General features: G+C 50.8%; 1 protein-coding gene and 1 long non-coding RNA gene across 10 annotated transcripts in view; one reads left to right on the top strand and one right to left on the bottom strand.

Moving 5' to 3' along the window:
- The window catches only part of OTOF (otoferlin), a 99604-nt gene that overhangs the window by 47573 nt on the left and 30632 nt on the right, over nucleotides 1–21399 (top strand). For 5 of the 9 annotated variants that reach the window (XM_077843809.1, XM_077843812.1, XM_077843813.1 and 2 more), the window contains 5 exons: nucleotides 3562–3606; nucleotides 10305–10378; nucleotides 12410–12536; nucleotides 13004–13058; nucleotides 18764–18895. In XM_077843809.1, coding sequence (XP_077699935.1) covers nucleotides 3562–3606; nucleotides 10305–10378; nucleotides 12410–12536; nucleotides 13004–13058; nucleotides 18764–18895 — 433 coding nt within the window. The remainder of the gene's footprint in view (nucleotides 1–3561; nucleotides 3607–10304; nucleotides 10379–12409; nucleotides 12537–13003; nucleotides 13059–18763; nucleotides 18896–21399) is intronic. The other 4 variants (XM_077843810.1, XM_077843814.1, XM_077843817.1 and 1 more) reach the window with 1 other exon arrangement.
- On the bottom strand, nucleotides 6841–10394 carry LOC144281092 (uncharacterized). The gene is made up of 3 exons (XR_013349545.1): nucleotides 10244–10394; nucleotides 8941–9064; nucleotides 6841–7172 (listed from the first exon to the last, which is right to left on the bottom strand). It is a non-coding gene; the product is annotated as an uncharacterized LOC144281092 (long non-coding RNA).

Here is a 21399-nt window from a genome sequence, read left to right on the forward strand (position 1 = left end):
TGCCCCAAACCAGGGGCCCTTGATTGTGGCCGGGTCTCTGTAACACACCCTGGGAATGTTCCAGGAGGTCATGCAGTGCCATGGACAGAACAGGGCTCAGATCCCAGATCTGCCCTTTGGAGCCACACTTCCCCACTTCCCCACCTGTAAGAGGGGTATCCCTAGTGCCCCTCAGGAGTGTTAAGGTCACATAAGATGCTACATGTGTATTGCCCACTGTGGCACCTGGCATGTGGTCGGCACTCAGCCAATGTCTGTCTTCCAGAGCCTCCTTGTCACTCACCCCAACTTCCACCCTGAACACTATCTGGCCTTTGGGTCCAAGTCCTTCTATTAAGCTCCCCCTCAGCTCTGGCCACTCCACCCTATACCAAGGGTTCTGTGAACAATGCTGCTGACACCTGGAGCCTCACAGCAGCCGGGGCCCAGGGTGGGGCCTCACTTGGTCACAGGGGTCCCCTCGCCTCCCACAGCTGTCAGTGTGGCAGAGAAGGAATGAATTACCAACCCCGTGGGCCCTTTGCTCTCAAAAACGCAAAATCAGGGTGCAGGCCTTGCATGTCGGGATACATCTGCCCCAGTCTCTGAAGGGAGAGGAGACTTTGGTCCAGAACATGTATGCACACACTCACAATCACCCTGGTGTTTGCACACACTCACGTGCACATAGGTTCTCTCTGTTTGATGCCAGGGAGCTGTGCACACCACTGATTTCTGGGATCCGGTGCAGTAGCTCTAGGAGCCACATCCCAGAAGGAAAGAAAGGAGCCCCAGCTTTAATCTTGCAGCTCCTCTTGGGGCTTTCTTGCAAATTCCCTCTGTTCTGCAACTCTTTCTTCTCATCTTCTCCACCTTCCTGGACCTCCTGCCCTTCATGGCCCCACCTCCTTCTGCCCACACCCCCTACCTGAGAAGACAGAGGTTCTTGTAGGGCTCCTCTCTGCTGTGTCTCATCTTGGGAGCACAAGGAGGGACCACTTTTCTTGTTCTCCTCATGGATCATCTTTTATTCCAGCAGAGATCCATGGAAGCTAGGTATCCCTCCTACGCCTGAGGTCAGAGGGCAGAGGGATATCCTCATGGTATGTGTCCTGGGGTATGTATGGGGTCAGCACAGCCAGCCTCACCCCCAGAGCTCTGCTTTACCAGTTCCCATGATCCCTTCCCCTGATGATCCCCCTCATCAGGCTGAGCTCCAGAGAGGCCAGAGCTCTCAAGCAGCGCAGAGGAGCCAGGGTCAAGGCCATGCTGAGATATGTGGTGAAGCAGTGCTAAAGAGACTCTTCCCAAACCTAACCATTTCACCTGAGGTTGGACTCCCCTCCATCCCCAACCCAGGATTAAGTGTTTGTGTGAGTCCTGGCACTGTGAAGCACTTGGGTCCCAGCAAACCCTGGAGTTCCCCAGCAGGCCACCATATTGAATCTCCTACCCTGTGACACTTTCAGTGGCACACCCAGAGCAATGGGAATGGGGGTGTGAGGAAGAAGTGGAGTGAAACCAAGCCCCAGAGAAAGAGAATGCTGGCTGGGGAATAGAACTTACCTGGCCAGGGTGGGACAGTAAAACCACAATGTAGACTCTAGGAAGAAAGTCAGATCCATTCAGGGCTTCACTGAGAGGTCCCCTAGCAACAGGGACAGAGGCCAGTTCACATCCTACCCCTATTGCTCATGGCGGAGTGACTGAGGGCAGGCTGACCACAGAACCTCAAAGGTTTATTATTAATGTTGGTTGTATCCTAGTAGTAGTGGTAGCAGTATTTTTTCACAGAAAAACTGTCCTTTTCCCTTCTCCATTTCTACACTCAGAGTGTGGGTCTATGTGCAGCCCTTTTGTAGGCCCAGAGGCCTAGAGCATGTGAGGAGGGGTGTGGTGGGCATGTCGTAGACAGTGTGCACTGGGCTCTGAGTGCAGGTCATGCTGTGCCTTGGCCTCCTCTCTGCCTGAGCAGACCCCCCACTGAGCCAGCCTGATGCTTCGCTGAGATTTCAGAGCAAAACCGAAAGGGAGAGAGAAAAAAACATCATGTTTTTATTGTTCAGGTATATAAGTTCCCCCTTCCTGTTCCATCCTTTGCCAATCCTAGATGATACAGTTCCCCTTCTGGTTCCTCTATTGCAATATTTTTCAAACTTTTCAGGGTTACAGAGGGCTTTTAAAATAATAAACAAGCAAACTCCCTGAAAACTTGGATCCAAAATTCAGAGAAAGGTAGCCCTGTTTGGGTTATTGTGGCGGGCGGGGGGCAGTAAATCTGTTCAGCCCTCATTCTCAAAAGCTCATTGGAGCTCCTGCTCCACTGGAGCACACCCCATCAGCTCTCAGTGGGTCCCAGTGCAGGCCCATGGCCGTGCCTGGCCTACCTGCCCCCAAGACCAGCCAGGCCTGGGGCCACTGCGGGCCTGCTGAGACAGCCTCCCCTTCTCTGCAGTGCACTGTTCTCTGATCAGTGGTCTCAGCGGATTTCAGCAGGCAGAGACCTGGCTGACGTTGATTACTTTGAAAAGAATTACAAACTGACCAGCTTGCCTAATGGAAAAGATAACTGGCCAAAGCTGCACTTCAGCTGTGATCTATCTAGGCCTTCAGGTTCTGAGCTGTCAGGGCACAGAGTCATGTCTATGTGGGCAAGGCCTGGGCCAGTATAGAATAAGGAGAGGTAATATCACTAACTGCTATCTGCTTTCTTTTCTTCATTCTCTCTGCCACAGCATCAGGGAAGCATTGAGAGAACATTCCAGAAGGGTTTTCTGAAAGCCTCCCTAAAGAGGCTTACCCTGCTCTGAGCCCCAGAGTGGTAGCTCTCTTACTGCCACGTGCCCAGAATCTGCCCAGCCTACCTTTCCTCTCAGAGGCCCCCAGAGCCTGGGAGCGGCCCATTCTGTTGGGAGGAGATGAGAGGAGGAAGGAGGTGGGGAGGAGCAGGGTGGCCCAGGCCTAGAGGGTGGCCAGACTCCTAGAACCTTGCTTTCCCTGAGGCATCTGAGACCCACATTAGAAATCACCAGACCCGGGGGATCCCTGGGTGGCGCAGCGGTTTAGCGCCTGCCTTTGGCCCAGGGCGCGATCCTGGAGACCCGGGATCGAGTCCCACGTCAGGCTCCCAGTGCATGGAGCCTGCTTCTCCCTCTGCCTGTGTCTCTGCCTCTCTCTCTCTCTCTCTCTCTCTCTGTGTGTGTGTGTGTGTGTGACTATCATAAATAAATAAAAATTAAAAAAAAAAAAGAAATCACCAGACCCTTGCCTGGAAATGAAAGAGAGCAGCTGATCCCTGAGGCCTCCTCCCTGATCAAGGCTCTAGGCTTTCCTGGGCTTGGCGTTGGGCGAGTGGCCACCCAGCCCTGCTCCTGTGACCAGGGCAGAGCCTGGGACTGTCTGATCCTTGCCCTACAGTCTTAAGCTGAAGTGAGAAGCTGTGGGGTGAGGGGTCCCTGGGTCAAGGAGGCCCCTGGGGAGTGGGGGTCTGCAGGGCCAGGGGCTAAGTCTGCAAGTGTCTCTAGTCCACACCCTCCTCACTCACATCCCCTTGTCTCCTCATTTCTCCTCCCCCCTACTCAGCAAAGGCAGAGAGAAGACCAAGGGAGGCAAAGATGGCGAGCACAAGTAGGTGTCCCAGGCCAGGGCGGAGCCCGTGGGGCCCAAATGCTTCTCACCACAGGGTGCGGATGTCGGGATGGCCTGTCTCAGAGGGCTTAGGTGTGGGCTATCCTGGTGGAGCCAGCCCTGGGGGATGGCAGAGCGAGGGCGGTCTGTCCATCTGGCCATGGGGGGGTGAGGGCCAGGGAGGGAGGGGGTGGGAGCGGGGGGTGGGCAGGTGTCTGGGCCTGCTGTTTCCACTCCCTCCTGCCTCTTTTCAGTGTCTTGACTCTTCTTCCACTCCCCTATCCAGCTCTGTACCCATGGACCAGGCCCTTAGGCTTCCCTCTGAGGGAGGGTATGACTCTAGGCAGAGGAGTAAGGGAGGCTCAAGAAGCCACTGGCCACTTCCCCCTAAGAGTCAAGGCAGGGCTGGGCAGGTGGATACACAGGCCTGGAGGCCCAAGGAGGACAGACTCTGGGCCTGGAGTGGCCATAGGGGTGGCTGGAGCATGAAGGCCCAGAAAGCTAAGGGGAGATGAGCAGATGAGCACCTTCTGTTTGTCCTCACCATCTCCAACCCCGAAAAGGCTTCCTGTGAGAGGGAGAGATCAGAGGGAGAGGAGAGAGGTGGAAACCCCAGATGAGAGGAGCTGGCCACAGGAGCTTGGAAAACCTCATGGCCTGGGGTTGATGAGTAGGTCTCACAGAGTCCCCCAGAAGCACATGCCATCTCAAGAACTCTCTAGCATTATGGGGAATCCATAGGAATGGTAGCAGTCAGAGCTGACAAGCTGGAGGGGGCCTCTGGGCCAAAGCCCTTTCTTAGAGATGACAAATCTACGTCCCAGAGAGGGGAAGTAACTTGCCCCAGAATAGGATCAGAGCTAGAATGACAACACAGGGAATCTAGCTTCTGACCCAGAGTTTACAATAGACCCAGGGAGTTTAGAGCACTTGACTGTACTCTAAATTCAATTTAACTCTCCGAACACACTGACGTAAGCTGAAAAGCCAAGCGTGTGGTCTTTATTTTCCAGACAGGGAAACTGAGCTTCAGAGATGTTAAAAGATTTGCCCCAGACTGTGGTGCCAATAAGCTAAAAAACCAGTTGACATGAGGACATCATGGGGACACCAGGATTGTGCCAACAGGGGTCTGAGGTGGTCAGCACAGGTATGGGCTTGAGATCTCTGCTTGCTTTAAAACCCCAGAGAACTCACCATTGTTGTCCATTGCCTTAACAAAAACATACTGAGTTCCAACTCCACTTGTGACACACAAGCAAAAGCACAAAAGCGATGGCACCGCGTGGGGAAAGTTCAGGCCCCACCACCCGAAGAGTCAAGGCTCTGAGCGAGGGAAGGCCTGAGGCAGAGCAGGTGCCAGGCTTGGAGTGGGAGCCCGATTGCTGAATCCAGGGGTATGTGAGTGAGAGATGATGGCAGGTGCTGGACTGGGAGTCCCTCTTAGGGAGAGGTTTCCAGGGGTCAGATTCCTGCTTGGCCGCTTAGCTGTCAAAGGCCTCCTTAGGAGTGTGGACCACCTGCCCCTCCCCCAGGCTCTGACAGAGTGGTGAGGCTCTACGGCACTTCCGGCTGCCAACTCCCCAGGCTGCCAGCTCCCCAGGCTGCCGGAGGCCAGACCCCCAGCCATTCGACTGGTTCCCGAGTGCTCCCTGATCCGAATCTCTTGTCATCTCCAGTTAACTCCTGGAATAAAGTCACCTGGCATTTTTTTATTCTTATTTAAATGTGTAGAGCAGTCAGAGGATTGAAAAGGGAGGAAAATGAGATTTCTAAAAAGAGATTATAAAGGAATTGAAGGGATCCCCGGGTGGCGCAGTGGTTTAGCGCCTGCCTTTGGCCCAGGGCGCGATCCTGGAGACCCAGGATCGAATCCCGCGTCGGGCTCCCAGTGCATGGAGCCTGTTTCTCCCTCTGTCTGTGTCTCTGCCTCTCTCTCTCTCTCTCTGTGACTATCATAAATAAAAAAAAAATAAAAAAATAAAAAAAAAATAAAGGAATTGAAACTCCTCTGCCTGGGGAAGAAAAACCATAAAAACAATTTTGAATCTCTGAAAGGGTATTATGTGGCCAGGCTGGCTAGGCTGGAGCTCCACCAAGGAGAACTAAGTGGAAGTATGTGCAAGTCGCAGTAGGAAGAACTGAAAGAGCCAGCCATGAAAGGACTCGTGCTCCCTGTGGGTGCGTGAGATGCTGGGAGAGGCTGGCCTGGGGAGGTGGCGCTCTGTTCCCATGATGCTGTTTACTTGAGTCTTGTGAGGGGTTGGCCACAGGGGAGGGCCGAGGAGTCAGCTCCCTGGTGAACTGTGAGCCTCAGGACCCAAGGGCCTCCTAGCTTCCTGCTTTCCCCAGGGCGCATGGGTAAATAGGCCAATCAGGAGACAGGTTCTTATAGGAAGTATCGACCTGTCCTGCCCAGGTAGAGGAAGATATTTGAAACTAGCTAAACCTCAATACACTGTGAGAAACAACTCTACAGCCTGTGATTATGAAATTAGTGGTACTTGGGACATGAGGGGAAAAAAAAGAAATAAACCCACCAAGGGGTACTGGTGGCACATGCCCCCAAGGTTTGAAAATGTGGCTGTTTAAGCAAGCAGAGAGCCAGAGACCCTGTTTCGCTCAGGCAGGGGTTCCTCCAAATTACCTGAGGCCTGAGCCTAGGAGCCTGGATTGTGAGGAAGCCCAGGCCTGCAGCCCACTGTCTGCACAGCCCCTAAGTACGACCTCCAGAAGAAGACACAGCCCTGAATTACTCCAACGCCCGGTTCACTAAGCTTATTTTGGCCAAGGTTCCCAAGTCATTTTGAATACCAAGCTCTCCTCCCTGCAGGGCCCCAAGTGCATCACCCAACCACGACATCCTTCTAGATCTGAGCCGTGGAACCAGCAAAGAAATCATCAGACCCATAAATGAAAGAAAAAGTTTACAAATGAGTGAACTAACTTTAAAATCTTTTCTCTAGAGGGAAATAATGGTCTGCATTGTAGGTGCATATCATTCTGCCTGCAGTAAATCCAGCCACGGGGAAACCTAAATGTGACCATAAATCCTCAGAGGGCCCAAAGGGCCCCCCTCCCCAGCTCCTGCTTCGGCTTTCTTTCCTGAAGCGATGAATGAGGAGCAACTTGGTCACAAAGCAGTTTTTCCCTGAGTTGATTACTGGCTTTTTATCTTTGTCTCTTTCTCACCATATTGTATCTTTAGTCATTGAAGAACTCAATTAGACCGAAGGCAGCATTTATTTAAAAACAAAAACTCAGTACGCGGGCACACCAGTAACCTCATGGATAGATTACACATTTTGGAAATCTAAGTCTTTAATTCAAGTGGATAATCTTTGAAGAATCCCTGCCTCTGTTAATATTTATTTCAAAAATCACCTTTACCCTTTGCCAAGAGAAGCAGGCATGCTGCTTCTGGGAAGTGGTGCAGTGATAGGCAGGAGAGGCTGCTTCTATTGGTGAACTTCTGAAGTGTCATCGATCAGAAAACTCCGAAGGGCAGGGAGAGCCGACGACATCACACTCTACTGCACACTGTCCAGATGGATTTAAGAGCGAGTCTAGGAGACAGAAACAGGTGGAAAGCCAATAGTAAGAATTCTGGAAATTACATTCACCCTACACATTCTGCATTTTTCATGAAGGAATAAATTGTCATTTGGAGACATTTCCAGTATATAGGAGTAGCATCGGTAAACCTGTCCACTTGAGATGCTTAAAATTATGCAGGGTCTGAGAAGTTGGGTTTCTCCTGTGATTGGCTTCAGGTTATGGTAGAGAATAGCAGGATAGTAGAGTTTGTTTTGTTTTGATTTTAAAGTATCAATTTTTACTTCCAAATATGTTTCTTTTAGGGAAGAAAGTGACTTTCAAAGGCAGTAAGTGCCCCCAAGGGAAGCCCCAGGCAACTTTCTCCACTTGGGTGGGTCCTCAGACCAGCATCAGAAAGCCACAATTCCTAGCCACTCGAGCCCCCTCCAGGCCTCAGGTAGCACATCCTGTTCCAGGATGCCAAGCCTCTGGTTTCTCAGGCAGGGCCTGCTTCTGACTCAACACAGTGCTTTGACCTACCATCGCAGAGCACTTTCCCAGGAGCTTTATGGCAAGGGGAACAGGATGGGGGTGGGGGTGGGGGTAGCAACCCAGAGGAGTGGGGGTTGAGGAGCAGGCTGTGTGTGATGGCATTGTGTAGGTCACACAGAGTGGGCCTGGGGACTCTAAGGATGGCACAGCCCAGAAATGTTCAAGAAGCAATTGTACCAAGTCAAGTACAGAGCCGTCCAGGAAACTCCCAGGTAATCCAGGAAAGCGACAGTCAGAGCAGGAAGGCTGGACAGAATGGAGCCCCAAACACTGAGACAGGAAGCAAAGTGAGGGCTTACACTAGGCACATGTTCTGTGGCAGGGGTCAGAGTACTGCCAGTACCCCTGCTCCCTTTTTTTTTTTTTAGGATTTTATTTATTTATTCATGAGAGACACAGAGAAGGAGGCAGAGATATAGGCAGAGGGAGAAGCAGGCTCTGTGTAGGAGCCTGATGTGGCACTCGATCCCAGGATCATGGCCTGAGCCAAAGGCAAATGTTCAACCACTGAAGCCACCCAGGTGTCCCAGTACCCCACCTTAAGGCCACCAGGCAAGGAACCATCCCACAGGTGGCTCAGCATAAGCCAGGCAGGATGGTCTGTTCTCATAGCCACTCAATTGTTCCTGATGAGGTCACTGACCTGTTCAATGTTTTGTCACCAGTCATTAACGTTCATGGCAGTCTCTTCCAAAATGCATCAAGGCTGAGAAAATCTGTGAACAAGCCCCTTCTCTGTACGTAAACCTGGGCAGTCCATGGGACTCTTCACAGATGGTATCCCCATCTGCAGGCTGTGCTGGCACGTGGCCCATACCTCTACCCACAAGTGCAGGCCCTGGAGACTTTTCACCAGAGTTCCAAATGGTTACGATGGGATGTACCCCGATGGAGGAGTGCAAGCCCAGAGCACTAAGGGTATAGTAGTCGCCAGCCGAGGAGGTGGGGGCTCTGCGCTTCAGCCCTAGTGCTTGGAGCCTGTGAGTCTTTCTTTGGGTTGAATGAAGAAAAGCGTATGTCCCTCCCAGGATTGTTATGAAGAGGAAATGAGCAAACATCTGGAAAAGTCTCTGGCTCATAGTAGGTGCTCAAGAAAAAGTATGTCATCTCTTGTTGGCACATATGTATATACCTCCCTCCATTAGAAGGGGAGAAACTTCCCCTCTCTTCCATTGTTATATTCCAGACAGCATGATGCTGGCTAGTGCGGACACATTAGTGTTACCCCAGCCTTTCTTCACCCACCTCATGACTTTTTAGGAAACCATGAATACACTGGTGTTTTCTAAACTTTGAAAAGTGGTGCACACGGAAGGGTTCTTGGTTGTTCTTTCACTGGGATGCAGACTCACAGCCTTCCATATCTTGCCTGGGAGAAAAAAAAAAAAAACAGCAAAGATTTAAGAAAGTCCTGGGGTTGGGGTAGGGCCAGATTTGGGGGAGTAAGATTGGTCCCCAACCTCGAGTAGAGGGGCTTGAAGTTTTTAGGCCATCCCTACAAGGACAGAAAGGTTTTGCCCAACCTCACATTACCCGGCATAAAGATCAGGGGGTCTTGGGAACCATAGTCAAGCTTCCACAGGGAGATGCATGACCCAAAGGTGGGTGGGCTCTGCTGTAGGTGAGCTCAGAGTTGGAACCTCCATCTCGCCCCACCTGAGCCTACAGGGCTACACCCAGGAGGAGGGAGAATGGGAAGAGGAAGGAGTCAGGTATCCTGCTCATGCAATATTAATGGGGTAATGGAATATTGCACTTTACCCCCTGCTGGTCCTACTCCGGGTCCCTCCTGGCACCAGGGACCTCGGGCTCGGCTGCAGGGACATCACTGAAGGGACACTGACGGCCCCTGCCCCCTTCCCTCTGCCCCCCTGACTGCAAGGCCCTTCACCTGGGGCACAAGGCCACTCCAAGCCAGAGAAAGAGGTAGGAACTATGGAGTCTGCCATATGTTCCTGGGGGTTGGTTGAAAGAGGGATTCCACAGTGAGCGGGGACAGACAGAAGGGGTGGAAGCCAGCACCAAAGATGAATGGGAACGTGCCCATCTCCTCCCTTTCACAGGGACCCAGGAGAACCCTAGGGCATGGAGAGGTTGGGAAAGACAAGGCAGGCTTTGAGCACCAGGGCCGTTTGAGAACCGAGCCGCTAGTTTCCACCACACCTCCTGCTTGGCCTCTGCCCCTCTGCCCCTGTTCCTGTCCGTCTGTCCTGACGCTTTGTCTCCGGTCACCTGGCTTTCTTTCCAACCCACTGGGGAGGATGAGCTCGGAGGCACCTTGGCGCTCAGAGCTCTGAGACCAGGCTGAGGGCGCTGAGATGGGCCCAGGACCCGGGAGGGCTCCACTTAAAACCTTTCTTTGCAGCCGAAGGTCACCTTCTCTGATCGCTGGGCCCTGGGCTGCTCCTCGGCGGTGTGAAGGCATTGGGGGGGGGGGGGGGGTCCTCTGCCCTAATTCCCCCTCCTGGCTCGCGCTTGAGAAAGTCTGGCCCCCACCCTATCTCGGGACCAGCACGTGAGGGCTGGAGCACGAAGCTCTCTCTCTCACGTGTTCTTTCTCGGGTTTTGCTGTCCTGTGTGCGTGTGTCTTCCGGCGGCCCGCCTCGCAGAGCCGGGAGAAGTGTGTTCTCTGCCATGAAGCTCGGCAAGAACCGGACCCACAAGGAGGAGCCGCAGAGACAAGGTAGGGACGCGCGCCCCAGCCCCGGCCGCCCGGGCCATCCCTCAGCACCTGACGGAGACCAAACCCCGCCCCTCCGCGGGCCGCGCCCCAGCGGGCTCTCCTGCGATTGGCTGACGCGGCCACCTGGGCGGGCCCTCGCCTCCCATTGGCGGCCGGAGGAGCCGGGCCCTGCAGGTGGTCTCCAGGAAGGGGGCGCTCCTAGCAGTAAGGGTGGGAGGGCATCTCCGCGGGTAGAACGGAGCAGAACCCTCTGTGGATGGATGGGCCTGTCTCTGCCCTCTCTGCTCTCTCTCCCTTTTTTCCTGCACGCAGGAGCCTAGAGGTTGTTCATTAGGGAAGGGAATCACAAAAAATGAAAGTGGTTGGGCTAGTTCCCTATTTCTGGGGGGAAACCAGCATCCTGAGCAATGCTTACTCAGGGCCAGGACTCACTGCCCTGCCTTTCCCCTTCTCACCAGGCTGCAGGGAAGGCCCCGAGGAAGAGGGGCGGGGTGGGGGCAAGACAGGTGTTTGGAAGGAGGCAAGGAGGACAGGCAAAAGACAGGGGAGGACTGGATGGGTAAGGGAGCTTTCTGACCCAGGTCTGCTGATCATGTGTCCTCCTTCAGGGCTCCTGGCTGCCTCCCTCAGCATCCCCTGTGGCCCACTGGCCCCAGCATCTCTCTCAGTCTTGCCCCCACACCAGTTCTACCTGTGCCCTTCTCCTTAGATTGGAGAGGGTAGGGCTGCTGGCTGAGGCCTAAACCCACCATGCTTCGGGTGATTTCCCAGGATGGCCAATTCTTTAACTCCTTGGACTAATACACATCAGTGCAGGGTTGGTTCCAAACACCATCACTCCATCAACTCTTTTACATGGATAAGTTACTTCCTAAGCCTCAGCTTCCCAATCTGTTACCTGAGAATAGTGCCTATCTTGACAGGACATGGATATGAGGACAGGAAATGCATGTATAAATTGCCTGGCACTGTGCCTGGCACTTAGAGGCCATTCAATAAATGGTCAAGTAGCTATTGTTCAAAAGGTATGTAACTATGGATTCTTTTTTTCCTACCTTCATCCACAAAGGGTATTCAGTGTTTATATGGTTAATATGTAATAAAAAGTTACATTCAATCAAAATTAAAAAAGCAAGACTAGGGGTGCCTGGCTGGCTCAGTCAGTAGAGCATGCACGGGGCTCTTGATCTTGGGGTGGGGAGTTTGAGCCCCACAATGGGTGTAGAGATAGCTTAAATAAATAACTTTTAAAAAGTCTTTTTTTAATTTTTATTTATTTATGATAGTCACACAGAGAGAGAGAGAGAGAGGCAGAGACATAGGCAAAGGGAGAAGCAGGCTCCATGCACCAGGAGCCTGATGTGGGATTCGATCCCAGGTCTCCAGGATCGCGCCCTGGGCCAAAGGCAGGCACCAAACTGCTGTGCCACCCAGGGATCCCTAAAAAGTCTTTAAAGGGTCACCTGGATGGCGCGTAGTTAGTTGAGCATCTGACCCACGTCAGGCTCTGCACTCCATAGAGTCTGCTTGAGATTCTCTCTCTCTCTCTGCCCCTCCTGCTCACTCCCTCTCTCTCTCAAATAAGTAAATAAATCTTTTTAAAAAACATTTTAAAGATTAAAATAAAAAAAAAGACTAGATATAATATCAATTAAAATCAAAGATCGAGATTAGGTAGGCAACACTGCAGATAGACGGGCCATAACATTCTAAGCAAAGGGATCCCTGGGTGGCGCAGTGGTTTGGCGCCTGCCTTTGGCCCAGGGCGCGATCCTGGAGACCCAGGATCGAATCCCACGTCGGGCTCCCGGTGTATGGAGCCTGCTTCTCCCTCTGCCTGTGTCTTTGCCCCTCTCTCTCTCTCTCTCTGTGACTATCATGAATAAATAAAAATTAAAAAAAAAAAACATTCTAAGCAAATGTTAGACCTGGTTCACCCACTCTGGTTGTTAGTTTCCTGGATGCCAAAGCAAAAGGGGAAAGACAGTCACTATCCCACCATCCAGTCCACCTAACTTTCTTCTTTGGCAGATGAACCGGCTGTGCTGGAGATGGAGGACCTTGACCACTTGGCCATTCGGCTGGGGGATGGGCTGGACCCCGATTCTGTGTCTCTAGCCTCTGTCACAGCTCTCACCACCAACGTCTCCAACAAGAGGTGAGTATGCAGGAGTCTCGCAGCCCACACTGCCTCTGCCCCTTCAGGCAGGGCCCCACTGTGTGTAGAATTGAGGTAGCAAAGAATCAGGGCCCTTGGCCAGCTTCTTCCTAACCCCGCCCCTTTCTTTTCCTGAATGTCTCACACCTCTGTCCCTATAAAGGCAGGAGCCTATTCTCGGGTCACTGAACACCTACAGGCCAAGGGAAATCACAGAGGTGCTCAGCACACATCTGAACCTGTTGACCATTTAATACCTATCTCTCTGTCACTTGTGCCATTAGCTCATCGTCTCTGTTGGGGCCTCTGAGAACACCTAATCCCCATTCTGTTTGATAGTCCTGGAGTGTTTGAAGACCATGATTCTGTCCTCTGCCCTTTGCCAGGGTTCAACCACTGCCAGAGCCCACCTCCTCCCCTCTCGCAGTCCCCTTACACCAAACCTGACAGTACCTTCTCCTCCTCAGGTCCAAGCCAGACATTAAGATGGAGCCATGTGCTGGGCGGCCCATGGATTACCAGGTAGGTGGGGCAACTAGGGGCTGTATACCTTTCAAACTCTAGTGGGGACTTCTGGCCAGATGTGCATTATAGACTCTCTGGATGCATGGATCTGAGGGTCATAGAGAACCACAAGCTGAATGTAAGTTTCCAAAGTAAGCTTGTTTGTGGGAGGCACTCAGGAGTGTCCTAACTAGAGAGGTACAACCCACAGAGGAGCTTCAGAATTCTGCTTCTGCTGGTCAAAGCCCTCTCAGGATTTCACTTCCAGCAGTGGACTTCATAAAGTTAGAGGAACCCAGAAAAACCGTAAAAAAGATCAGGAAGCACCACTATATATATATTCCAACAATTAAAATAAGAGCCTGTGAAGAAGGATTTTTAGGGGGTGTGTTTTTCAAAATGTGTTGTTTTCTATTATTTTAATGCTTGAAGTAATGTCAATCCTGCTTATCCATAGATGATGAGAATGTGGGTGGGGTTTTTTCTTTTTCTTTCCTGTGTTTTCTGAAATTAACACTTAATTTTTTTATTTGTATGTTTCTAAAACTTGAGACAAAATGACTGAGATAGGGAGAGATTTGAAGCCATAGAATTGTTGATATAGCCACAGTGCAGGCAGGGTGGGTCATGAACATGGCTGGTAGCTGCTGAGAGAGGGCCACACAGGATGCCCGAATCCCAGTGCAGCCCTCCGAGCCTGATCCTGAGCTTGGCAAGGCCACACTCCCAGTTTTGTCTTTTTGGGCAGAGTTGATCAGAGCCTAAGAAACTGAGTTACATTAAGACAACTCACAATAGACTAATGTACAAACCAGAAGCACCTAGTACTTATTTATAAGCTGGAAACAAGAGGGTCCATGGACCACCCATTGCTCTAGACCTTCCCTTGGGATCTAACAAGACTCAGCTTTAGGTCAGAAGATTGTGGGCATTCCTAAGGCTGAGTGAATACATTCACTGGTCAGAGGAAACAGAGCCTTCGGGAGACCCCACCTGGCTGCCACTGTATCAGAACCAGGTCCTAGAATCGGAGGGAGCCTCCTCTCCCAGGTTAGAGCTGTATCTTTCATACTAATTGCTCAGACCCCGTGTGTACCCTTTGTTAAGGACAGCTCCCTCACTTCCTTGGTATAAAGGACCAGGAGGCACCTTTCTTTGTATCAGTACATCTGGTCGTGTTTTCTCAAGGACATCCATTGTCTCCCGTAATCCTTGCTTCAGTTTGTTTTCATCCAGTTGGTGACCATCTTTCCAGGTACCTAAAAGTTAGCCTCAGGCAGCGATTTTAGACAGCCTCAAGCCCTTGGGCTCCTGGGAGGTTTGAGAATGTCGCTCCCTCACGATTCCACCAAAACCCAAGCATCAAATATCTTAAGACTTCTGGAGGCTTTGCTTCTCCAGAGGACTGGGTTCAGGGCTTTGCTCCTCTGTTAGTTCTAAGAATAGGAAAATCCCAAAGAACAAAGACCTGCTTGTCTTTGTTTTCAGATACGGTTCACTCTCCAGTGTCACCAGCCTGCCACATAAGGACACATGGAAAATAGGGTCATTGTTGTGCCTGTTAACATAACTGTTATTTTCTCAAAGGCTTGCTATGAGCCAGGGGCTATGCTGGATGCTGCGTGTGTGTGCTTTCCATTTAAGTCAATGTAATTCTTAGAACCATCCAAGTATAGGTATTACTACATTTCTTTTCATAGGTGAGAAAATGAGACATGAGGAGGGTAAGGAGCTTACCCCAGGTCACACAGTTATTCAAAGGTAGAGCCAAGATTCAAATCCAAGTGTGTCTAACCGAAGCAGTCAGAGTGACTAATGTCTCTCTAATTGAGCCTTTGGGACAGTCACCCACTCTGGTCCCTGTTCATCTTTACCTTACTACCCACTGCTTTTTTTTTTTTTCAAGGCCCTTTCAAAATGCTTTTTAACAGACTTTTGTCAAGTGAACCACACTTTCTCCCTCCAAACATTCACATTCTGAACTGAACAGAACGGTTGCTGCACTTAACCTGGTAACACAGTATTTTCTGGCAAGTGTGTTCACATCTCAACTACAAGTATTAACACACGTTGAGAGAGAGCTCTTGGGATGCAAGTGTGGACTTATTCTTGCTTCCGATAAATACAACAGAGAAGGCGAGAAAACTTATCAAAGGAACGTCACTCTCTGGAGACCTTGGCTTCACCCAGTTGGGAAGAGCTCAGAAAGCGCCCCCCGCTGGTGGGAGGAGAGGGTTTAGCTGAACTCAGATCCAGAAAGGACCCTGATGGCTCCAGTGAACAGACCATGGCTTGCCTGTCCCCTTTGTCTCTTCTGGTTAGAATACATGTCACATGTAGTAAACCCTTTCCTGATTATTAGCATCTCAAAGGCAAGAAGCCACAGCGTCATCCCAGTAAATAGACAGCTTCCCCATCAGAGTGAGCGAAGCTCTCAGCACTTGGCAGAGATGTTCTTGGTGCTCATGGAGTCCTGAGCGTGCTCCCTGCCCTCTCTTCCCGCACCAAGACTCAAGATCACCTCCGTGTCCTCTCCCTGACTGCAACATTGCACCCATTGCCTAGCTGGTCTCCCCACCCTCGTAGCGCCTGCGCCACACCAACCGCTGCGCCCTGTCACATCTCAGCCACCAGAGATAAGGAAAGGTAGACGGTGTTTCAGAAGGGCCACACTGGTGGGCCCTGCCAGCTCCACACCAATGTTCTGGCAGCACAGTCAGATCCCGTGGAAGCAGGTCACAGAACGCCAAGACTCTTGGGTTCTCCCAAGGACGGAGGTATAGATTTACACTCAGCCTTGTTCCTTGCGATGGCTTTCATGAAGTCACCTGAGGATTAGGTCCCTTATCTTGAAAGGAGAGGGCTGAATATATGATTACCAAGAGTCTCCCCAATCAGTTGGTCAGTCGGTCCCTTTGTGGGTCAATTTGCCTCCCCATCTTCCACCCTGGAAAGATCAAGTCCTCTGCTGATGACGGGAGAAAGAAAGGATGGCCAATCCCCTCCTCAAAATTTGGTTTATTTCTATTTTTTTTAAAGATGTATTTATTTATTTAAGAGAGAGAGAGTGGGGGGGGGGGTGAGGGAGAGAGACAGGGAGAGAGAGAGAAAATCTCAAGCAGACTACCCACTGAGCGGGGAGCCTGATGTGGGGGCTCAATCCCACGACCCTAAGATCATGACCTGAGCCAAAATCAAGAGTCAGGCACTCAACCAACTGAGTCACCCAGGCGCCCCTCAAAATTTGTTTAAAGTTTCAAGTCCAAGTGATATATTTCCCCTCCGTATAGCCCCAGGTGGGGGAGGGGGAAGCAACAGGATTGATGTTCCCCTCCACCACCAATGCCATGCAATGATCTCAATGGTGCACTTTCAGGGTTCCCCTCGGGGTCACCCCTCAGCCAGCAAAGAGCACCCTCTGGAGCCTTTCTTTTCCCACCCCTATCTCTCTACCAGCTCCTTTAAGCCCTCTGCCCCCCTCCTCTCCCCAGCCCTTTGAGTTCTGAAAAGGAATAGGGGGCCAAACGCTATCATCATGACTGGGCTTCTGGACAAAAAACAAAAACTAACCAGCTGCTCACATTTGGAAGGTTAATCTTCTGATGGCATATCTTATTTCCTTATCACACCAAAACTGTGTCTGTCTACTTCCCAGTCTTGAATTACATTCTTTTTTTTTTTTTCTTGATAGAAGGGAGAGGATGAGTTAGTTGTGAGAAAATATGACGAGATTTTTTAAGTCTTTGCCATAAAAAGTTTCATAGAGGTTTAAATGCTATGAACTACTATGCAAGAATATTCTGGAAAGACTTCTAGTGTCAGCTTACTCTCTTCACAATCAACTTCTCAGAGCCTAAGTTAATTAGCTCTATTTCCTTTTTAGCTCTCTAAAGAAATGGTGATCATTAAACTTCTTCAGAGCTCTGGATTCTGAGCTTCATTCCCTTTGGCATTTCAAGTTCCAAATAGAAATGCTTGCTTTCGTAGTTCAAGTGTTACTTCAATTAGTAAATGTTCAGTTTCCAGTTCTGTATACTTTCTTGGCAATGTTCTCACTGGCACTGAAGTTTCTATTTTTCTTAACATGATTAGTTTTAATGTGCTGATTTGTCTTGGCCTTCAGAATATTTATAAGACTTTGATGGACACGGTGGATGATGATTTTCATAGTTATTCTTTTTTATGAAAAGGGAAAATAATTTTCTTGAGTAAAATCATATTTAGAAGTTGCATCAAAGCACAGCAACTGATACATCAAATCTCCAAGATGAGAAGCATAAAAGCAACCCCTACAGTTTCATTAGAAGAATGAGCTGTGGTAAATGCTAACACTAGCTTAGCACAGGCTATTTTGTTAAAATGCAAGTTCGAGAGAGTCAAATGAATAATCACAAACATCTACAGAACCCTACATACAAGGGAGACTCTGAGAAGCCATTTATAACAATAGCTCACATTTTCTAGAGCTTTCTACTGTTCGTGACGCACTTTGACACACAGTACCTCATTTAACCCTCACACAACCTTATGGATAGGTCTAGCTCTGTGAGCCTACATGGTTGTCTCCTCTCACACCTGGTCATGGAGAAGGTCTGGGGCTTGTCCAGTGCCAGCCCAGACACCTCAAATCTGTCCCTCTATTTTGTCATGGCCACCCCAATGGGAACCAACACCTTTAAATCCAAAGTAAGAACTGATTGCTTAAAATGAAGTTTCAGGAGGGGCTGAAACCTGGGGGGGGGGGGTGCTGTTGGCTAAGCATCTGACCCTTGGTTTTGGCTCAGGTAGTGGCCTCAGGGTCATGAGGTCAAGCCCGGTGTCACTGGGCTCTGTGCTCAGCAGGGAGTCTTCCTGGGACTCTGTCTCCCTCTCTCTGCTCCTCCCCATCTCTCTCTCTCTCTTTCTCCCTCTCTCCCTCCATCAAATAAATAAATAAATCTTTAAAATGAAGATTCAGAAAAGGTATGCACACATACCTCCCCTCCTCTGCCCTGTATACACACACACACACACACACACAAACATTTGCTGAATGAACAACCGAAGAAGGGCTTCTCAGCATAGGTGTGAGATTCCAGGGAGCTGGACGCCACCTGAAAAGTCACAGAGCACACGGCATCAAGCCAGCAAAGGTAGCTCAGGCTCCCAAACAAATTGTACAAAAGGATGAAACCAGGAATGTGGAAAGGGGGCCAAATTCCAGAAACACAGAGAACTCTCAGAGGCTTTCAATCTTGGAATGAGATACACTGGGGCAGGAAATTAAATGCATGTTAATGAAGACATAGATAGCTTAATCCCTGCTTGCATGAATCCCGGGAAGTGGTTTGCAGGCCTCTATGAGGCCGAGCCACAGTGGCTGAGGGTGTGCGGGGCATTTGAAATCACCAGGAGCTTTAAAAACACTGATGCCTGGTCCCCACTGCCAGAGGTGAGATTGGCTTGGTCTGGAGTTTGGCAGGGACACCAGCATTTTTAACCAGCACCTTCCTCCTTGCTGGTAATTCTAGCACACACTTAGTGGTGATCCAGTCCATGCCTTTCCTTTATAAATAAAGACACTGGGGTTTAGTGGGGAAAGAGCCCCAGGTCCAAGCAGATTAGAGGCAGTGTTCACCCTGGAACCCACGTCCAGCACTGGCTCCCTGCTCCTGGGCCCCGACTCCAGGAGGAGCTACTCTGAGTCTCAACAGGCTTACTCAGCCTCCCTCTCCTGCCCGCAGGTCAGCATCACTGTGATCGAGGCCCGGCAGCTCGTGGGCTTGAACATGGACCCCGTGGTGTGCGTGGAGGTGGGTGATGACAAGAAGTGCACATCCATGAAGGAGTCCACTAACTGCCCCTACTACAATGAGGTCAGTGCCCTGTGGCCGAAGGTGGGGAAAGGGACTTCCCTAAATGTGGCAGGAGGCCTGGTCCCCGCCGTTTCCCAGGCCAGAGCCCCTTGGGGGCAGTGGCACCATTAAAGAGTGGTTCCTGTGAGCCAGGTGCTCCTATAAATGCTGCAGGGATGTCCTCTCTTCTGGCCTCGGCAAAGATCAGGAGTTGTTGCCATTAATCCCATTTTATACCAGAGAACATGGAAGCTTCTGGAGAGAGCCCTCGCCCAGGTGCTGAGGGCCAGAGTGGGGTTCTGTGTGCGCACCCTCTCTGCTGGGCTGCCTCCGTGCTTCCAGAGCACTGGCCTTGACTCTTCAAAATGACAGAAAAAAGCCTGGTTCCTGCTCCTGTTCTTTGCAGCCATCTGAGGCCACACTGAGGTCAGAGGACCTCAGAGACCTTCTAATTCCATCTCCCCATCTTACAGAGGAGGATACTGAGGTCTCAGTATGAAAAAGGCCTTGCCTAAGAGCACAAAGAGCGCTGGTGATGAAGCAGGGCCCAGCCTACCAGCCTCAGCCCAGCACTCTGTCTACCACTTTGAGTGGCCACCCCTGACACAAGACCTTGACTTAGGGCTCCAGCAGGGAACCAACTTAATCAGCTCTAGTGAGGGATGCCCAGGAGCCCTTCAGATGCCTGAGCATGGGTCAGACTGGCCTGGGGGCCCTAGCCCTCCTTCTCCTGGGGGGAACATTCAGTCTGCTTGTCATGGGGGCTCCAGGCAGTGAAGGTGCCAAGCTAGCCAGAGTGAGGCATCCTTGTCCTGTATCTCCATGTCTGTCCTGAGGAGTGGTGAGGGCTGAGGGTGCCACCGAACTTAGGGGGAGCCCCCCAGCTGCGCATCAGCAGGAGGGAAGCCTGGATGCACTTCTGTCCCTCACAGGGACCCAGACCAGGGTCCTAGGTGAACCTGGTTCTCACAGCTGGTTGCCCACAGGGCTGGGACATCTGTGCTCAGGAAACACCTGCCCCCTTCCCCCAGCCCCATATGGTGACCTTTCCAGGAGTCAGGAAATTCAGCCTCCACACCTCTGACCTTCTATCTGGTCACATCCCTGACTATAAAAGCCTCCAACCTAGATAAGAATCTGCTTTCCTTTAATGGATATGGAGACAGGTGTCCATGGCCTTCCACGGTTATTCAATAGTGGCAGAGCCACATTGAGCTGACTCAAGGGCTCACCTTGCACCAACCCCACACACCTCATGCTTCTTTCAGAGGGCTTCCTCCTTCCCAAGGAAACAGCCGTTCTCCCCACACTGTTTCCCTGCCCAACTCCTACTCACCCTCCAGAGCCCAGGCCAAGGGTCCATGCCGCTGAGCTGCCTTACCTGTGCTCTCTGGGTCAGAAGTCAATGCACTTCTTTCTCTGTGACAATAATGGCCCTGAATTGTGGTTGGTCCCTCACGTCTCTGTCCCTAGTGTACCCAGTCTCTGGCATCACTGTGGCCCAGCCCAGAGCCTGGCTTGTACCTGGAGGGTTGAGTAACACATTGCAGAATGGATACTCCCCCAAAGGAAGCAACGAACATTTGCCGAGCATGTGCTGTACTTGGAGCCCATTCCTGGCAACATAGGGGCCACAGAGGTGACAGTCTCTGCCCTGACAGGCCATGTCTACTTCCAGCCTAGTAACCACTTTCCAATTATATCCACTAAGACCATTCCTTCCACTCCCGTGAGTCTTAAATCTGGATCATAGTTTCGTTTTTTTGTCACAAATCCAAATAGCTCTGATTTGGTTAATTTCTGTTTCTTCCAAACCAGGGATTCTCAAATTCAGTACTGTGGACATTTTAGGCCAAATAACTTTTGGTGTAGGGGACTGTCCTGTGAATTGTAGGATGCTGGGCAGCATCCCTGGCTTCTAACCACTCAATGCCCGTAGCAACCCCCACCCAGTTGTGGCAACCAAAAATGTCTCTAGACATTGCCAAATGTCCCCCTGGGCTTAAAATCACCCCGTTATGAACAACCACTGCTTCTCCTGATTCCTCTGGTCCTGAAGCAGGCTTTCTTCCCTTTTGCTTCTTGTCCAATACCACGTTCTTCTTCACTGAAAAATACCCTTGGTGAGGCGATGCTCCTCAGTGGCTCAGTTGGTTGGGCGTCTGCCTTTGGCTCAGGTCATGATCCCAGGGTCCTGGGAGTGAGCCTTGCATCGAGCTCCCTGCTCAGCCAGGAGCCTGCTTCCTCCTCTCCTCCCTGCTCATGCTCTATCTCTGTCTCTGTTTCTGTCTCTCTCAAATAAAAAAATAAAATCTTTAAAAAAAAAAAAAAAGGAAGAAGAAAAATGCCCTTGGTCGCAGAAGTTTACTTCTTCTGGCTACTTCTCTGAGTTAGCAGGAACTTTCCTTCACCTGCACTAAACACAATAGAGGGAGATGAGAGCAATCAGCATGACTTAGACTTTTAAATGGTTATGAAAGGGGACTACACTCAGGAAACACAAGGACTATACCCACAGAGTGCTC

The sequence above is a fragment of the Canis aureus genome, chromosome 12, assembly GCF_053574225.1.
Source record: "Canis aureus isolate CA01 chromosome 12, VMU_Caureus_v.1.0, whole genome shotgun sequence".
Classification (NCBI taxonomy): Eukaryota; Metazoa; Chordata; class Mammalia; order Carnivora; family Canidae; genus Canis; species Canis aureus.